The sequence below is a fragment of the Montipora capricornis genome, chromosome 3 (genome assembly GCF_036669925.1).
Source record: "Montipora capricornis isolate CH-2021 chromosome 3, ASM3666992v2, whole genome shotgun sequence".
Taxonomy (NCBI): Eukaryota; Metazoa; Cnidaria; class Anthozoa; order Scleractinia; family Acroporidae; genus Montipora; species Montipora capricornis.
The window spans coordinates 12,105,166-12,110,678 of NC_090885.1; the positions used below are offsets into that span (position 1 = coordinate 12,105,166).

General features: G+C 39.4%; 1 protein-coding gene across 1 annotated transcript; it reads right to left on the minus strand.

Annotated features, from left to right (window-relative positions):
• Nucleotides 1-2,790: 2,790 nt before the first annotated feature.
• On the minus strand, nt 2,791-4,076 carry LOC138041123 (lysophosphatidic acid receptor 3-like). The gene has a single exon (XM_068886890.1). It carries the CDS (start codon nt 3,885-3,887, stop codon nt 2,949-2,951), a length of 939 nt encoding a protein of 312 aa, XP_068742991.1. The 5' UTR covers nt 3,888-4,076; the 3' UTR covers nt 2,791-2,948.
• Between the last annotated feature and the right edge of the window lie 1,437 nt (nt 4,077-5,513).

The following is a 5,513-nucleotide window of genomic DNA, read 5'->3' on the forward strand; positions in this document are numbered from 1 at the left end:
TAAAACAGCTAGAGAAAGAAAATTCAGACGAATCCGGCCGGAAAAAGCGCTCTACGCGTGGACAAAATGATATCTAAACCACAACAAACAAGTCAAAAAAGAACAACCTTTTTGGCAACTTTTTCGAAATTGAGCAACTTGCGACAACTTTGGAAATAAAATAGAAACTTTATAGCAACGTTTAGACATTTTTATAGGCAATTTTTAGAATTTATTGACAACTTGTGGCTAAGCCCAGTAATGGATTTTTGGCTCTACCCAGTGTTTTTGAAGGCTTTTGCGGCTAAAGGTTCAATTTTAAGCATTTTTGTGCCTAACGGTTAAATTTTTGGTCCTTTTACGGCTAACGGTTATATTTTTTCTCGTTACGGTTATCTGAAATTTGTATATGTAATAGGACTACATGTTGTCTAATTTGGAAATAACTGGATGTGAACAATTCTGAGGAAAGCTGAAATTGGACGAGGCCGTAGGCCGAGTCTAATTTGGCAGTCCGAGGAATTTTTTGTGCCAGTCAAGCTATTATCCTAAAGAACGGCAAAGTAAAATATTGTGAATTATTTTTATTCCAAGGAGGCAGTGTGGCCCAGTGGTTAGGGCGCTTGCCTTGAGATCCGGAGATCCCGGGTTTAAGACCCGCTCTGACCACTCGCTCAATTTGTTCCTGGTAGTCCCTGGTTCAACTTCCCAGCTGCACTTGTAAATAGCCAACTGTTTTGCCTCCGGCCAGTTGGGATTCTTAACAGTTGTTGTTGTTGTGTTCTGATGTTTCGTTGATTCATTGGCCCTGAAAAGCCCCTATGGGGAGCAGTCAATTAAGTCTGTATGTATGTATGTACTCCAGAGGAATTCTTCGTCTGGAGTTTTGTATTCCAAAACATTGAAGTCCAGTGCTCTTGACAAATTAAAACCACATACCTAGCTGACGTTACTTAATTGAGCCTACCTGCAAACACATCAAAAGCAAATGCCGACTCACGTGCTTTCTGTTTTTGACTCGTTTTACCGTATTTGGCTTTTAAGGCTACTTACCGTTTAGCTCGCTTTAGCCCTTAATAATTCTGTCTCCGTACTGCGAGATAGGGAGATTAGAATTTTAGATATTGTTTTCTTCACGCAGCGTTTTTGATTTTTCCCAGAAAAGAGTCACCTGGTAAAACAGAAAAGTTGAAAGAAAGTACCTACTGAAACAGTGCAATCGGCATTTTTGTTCTTGATGTGTTTTTATAAAAAAAAAAACACTTTAAGTTTCGTTTCATATTGAAGAATGTGTTAAATTGAAAGAGTAGCAAGAAAGCGCTTTGGGAAATGGTCATCAAAAAGTATATTTAAAGATATGGTAGTAACTAGGCTGTTTGTAGGAAGGGTTTGGGTTGGAAAACATGGAAAACGCTCGACCTTCATCTCCCATCCCCAATCAAGTTCCCTGGTCCGGTGCATCCTCGTTCTTAGGACCTCTCCTTTGGCTTCTAGCTGAGAAGCCAAGGGAGAGGTCCTGGGAACGAAATTGCCAGCAAAGTTCTTTTAGCAAAATATTGTGCAAAAATTCCCCATCTCCTTAGTCATCTACGTCGCCAGTGTTCGTCGGAACGTGACTGTTACGTCTTCTTTCGAATCTCCTTCTTAGTATCCTTAACTATTTCAATTTTCAGCCCTCAAGACGGCGGGATAGCTGTGGCACTTAAAGTATAGTGACCATTGGGTACACAGGTAAAATACACACCACTGTTTCCAGAATAGTGACGATTGGAAAAAAATGAATCGCAAAAAAGTACAATTGGTTTTGCTATTGTTTATCCACTGGATAGTGATTTATCCGGCGGATAGCGTTATCCATCGTTTGAACAACTGGCACCAGGGCTTCAATGACCAATAAGTGTTTTTTTCACTCCCCGTTTTTATTTTTATTCCGTTTATGCTGCCATTTGTAAACCTGAATCTAGTTTAATTAATGACCGAACTCCCACGAGTCTTTTGTCTTTTTCCTTCATTCTGGAGCCCGGAATCGTTTTAAAACTGGCAGACCTCGGTTTCTCGGCAGTTATTGAAGTCTTGCAATTCACCAAAGAACTGAAGTAATTGGTTAGCTAGCTACAATTTTCGATCCAGTGGTCTCGTGCATACCAAGATAACAACGATCCAGCATTATTAGAAGAACAGACCAATGAGAGGCTGAAGTGCATGGCGAGAGCGGGCTTGTGGAGGGACGCCCTTGGGGTGTAAAATTCAGAGCACCAAACATGAGGTTGAACTTTTGCTCCGGTATCTGTATCAAGGACCTCTGTCAGCTTGCTTTTCTTTAAACGCAGGTGGTCTCTTCTGGGCCTCTTTAACTGCAATGCGATACTTTTAATTAAACGGTCACTTTTGGGAGCGGACTTTTTCAGCACACCGAGAACTTCACACGAAATCTTCAAGCTCTATTTGCTTGGGGTTCATTTTGAAGCCAAAATTACAACGTCTTGGACCTCCTGTCCCGACTGGTTTTAAGATATTGCTTCCAAATTTTCAGTTCTAACACATGATCGTACTACCCCAAATACCATGAGGAATTTTTCGTTTATCTTCGGAGAATGATTTTATGGCACTTTTTCTGCCCAAATTAAGTATGAGATGAGAGTTTTGTTTTTGGTGCGAGATATTTCCTTCAATTCTTAACATTCATCTGTGACGAAAGTACAACAAAGAGCGGTTGTTTTTGCAATAAAGTGAAGGGGTAGGAGCTTCAACAGCAGGCTCGGTCATTCTGCGTATCAGCCCTCAAAACTAAAAGACAATATTAATTTCCGAAAAACTAAAACTTTATTCAATTAATTACATCTCTTAGCTTATGATATATAGTTTGGCCCTATAAAAAAATAGCGGCGCGACGATATTTTATTTTTTGCGCGGACACCTCATTTTCCTTTACCGAGACCTTAAGTTGTATCGTTTACTCTTCATTGCAGTTAATCCTGAGGATTCACCGAAGCATTCCTTGTAAAAAAGGTCAACGCCAGATTCCTCATTTCTTTTTCCCTCCAGAAGTAAATGAGTGGATTAAGAAGCGAATTTAGCGTAGCGAACATCCGAGCCCAGTCCGAAAAGTGTTCCGATTTCGCCAAAGGAAGTTTGTAGACTAGTATTGATAACATAAGTAATATTGCTGGAATAAAACAGAGAACAACAGCGCCAACAACCAATACCGTTGTTTTGAAAGCTTTCTTTTCCCTCAAAAACCTTTCCCTTTCTTGCCTATTCATAAGCTGAGCTTTAATTCGCTTTTTGTGACGGAGTGTTTCGCGGTACAAAATCACGTAGGAAATTGTAATAAAGATTACACAGGATGGCAATACAGCAGTCAATGAAAACAGTCCCACATAGCTCGTTATATACCTTAGACCCCATGTACTCAACGCAATGGCCCAAAAGACGGAGACACATATCTTGATGTTCTTTTCTGTGATTATGAATGGGTAATGAATGGTAAACTTGATAGCTACAAGCCTCTCGAAAGTTACTAGCATCAAATGAAGCAAGGAATTGACAATACCTGTCGCCGTAGCTCGATCGAGGAAATGAAGACGCAACGTTTGAACCATGCTCTCGTTACCAAACAGCTTAAATGTTTCGAACAGGATAAAGGCTGGTAGTATTGTGAGGCCAATAAAGGCGTCGGTCGCTGCTAAACAGGCCAGCAAGATATTGGGTTTGCTTTGAAGTCGTGGTCTTTTTTTCACGGCCAAGATCACCAAGATGTTGAGCAGAACGGTCAATGGACAGGTAAAAATAGTTAGGATGATACGCACTATTAATCCGATCTTGTCTGCGAGATGAAGCTCCGAGTCTTCTATGGTGTGATTTGAAGACGTGCAGTTAAAATTGCAGAGCGCGGACACTTTCGTCATGTTGTAATTTCATCAGTCGTGGTATCATGCTTCCCCTAAAATCTAAGCTTACGTACGTTATAGTGTGCTGATATTTTCATGTAATCCGCAAGTAGCTTGCATGCATTTGATTTCTCGTCAGATTGATCCACTTTAATTGGGAGATTAGTTTCGTATTGCTACGCTGGAATAAACGTTGTCCTATTTCTATTTTGTTTAATGTTGTCTTTCAAATCAGTTCACATGGTTACGATATTTAAATTTGTCAATTTATTCCACAGATGGAACTCCTATTGCGAAAGAAAGGCTTTACCTAAAAGCAGTATCTGAGTCGGGCCCAGGGAAAACTATTTTCTATAAAATGTAAATATTCTCGCGAAACGTTCTTTCATTACGTAAATGTATCGATGGCTTGTTGCATGTCATTTGAGTCCTCTCTGGATGAAAATGCACTCACTTTTGCTCATTGACCCCAAATAATATTTCATTCTATTTTAACGTCTGGCTTTACATAGTTTACTTTCCTGTCAATCGGTGTTTCCAAGTGCGGAAATTACGTCTTTTGCTTAAGGACTGCAAAATGTCTTGTGATATTAGAGCAATTATTCCTTTTAAAATTAGACAAGGAACCATTCAAAATAGAATCTTATTTTTCTTAATATTGGAAGCTGAACTCAAATTAGAAGACAGAGTCATTTCTGTTCGACAGAATACTTCGTAATAGAAGACAATCCGAAGTCCATTACAAATCTAAATCTCAAAGATATCCATGGCCAATTTAAATATCAAATGGCATAAAAATTCTACTTACTAGTATTAAAAAAAGACAAGTTTTAAACGGTAGCTCCCTTATAGAAAAAGGCCCTCTTAGTCAACTCGAGATTGACTTTATTAATAGATAACCTATCCTTAGACCGAGTGTCATAGTCATGAATATCATAAGTTGGCCGACGAAAATAATCTGAGAAATAACTTGGAGCTTGTCCATCAAGACAATTCTTGACAAGTTTTACGATATGTTTCTCTCTTCATCTTAAGAGGGTCCCAACCAAGACCGGAAGCCACATATTTGAGTGGACAAATGCACCATCTTTAGCACTATCCTAGCAGCACGTCTCTGCAGGCGTTCCAACTCTTCTTCAATTCCCCGCCTTACCACAGCCACGAAATACAGCACAACATTATTCCAAATTTGGTAGTATCATCGATTTATACAATCGGTTCGATGCTTCAGTTGTTAATGACGATCTAATTCTTGAGAACATCCCTAGTGTTTTAGAAACTTTCTTCTTCACATAGTCAAAATGCAGATTAAAGGAAAGACTGTTGTCCAAAATTGTGTCCAGTCGTTCCAGTGCTGGAGCACTAATTGCGGACACTGTAAAGTGAAATTAACAAATAACGGAAATCAAGTCAAACAATCACTTAAATGTCATCTATCACTTAATAAAGGACTGCAACAGGACAGTCATCTATCACTTTAATGTACAGATCAGGATCTTTTTCTTATTTTCTTGCTCTTTGAATATTGCTACGGTTGGTCTGCCAAATTTGTTCTTCGAGTTTACGAGCGTCACTCTATCTGGTCTGCACTTCGGTGCGGTTAAGGTGTTTTCTCACAAACGTCGTTTTGATTGGACGAGGTGT

What these genes read in the sequence shown, in the direction of transcription:
- LOC138041123 (XM_068886890.1), bottom strand. Translation starts at nt 3,887, where the DNA reads ATGACGAAAGTGTCCGCGCTCTGCAATTTTAACTGCACGTCTTCAAAT.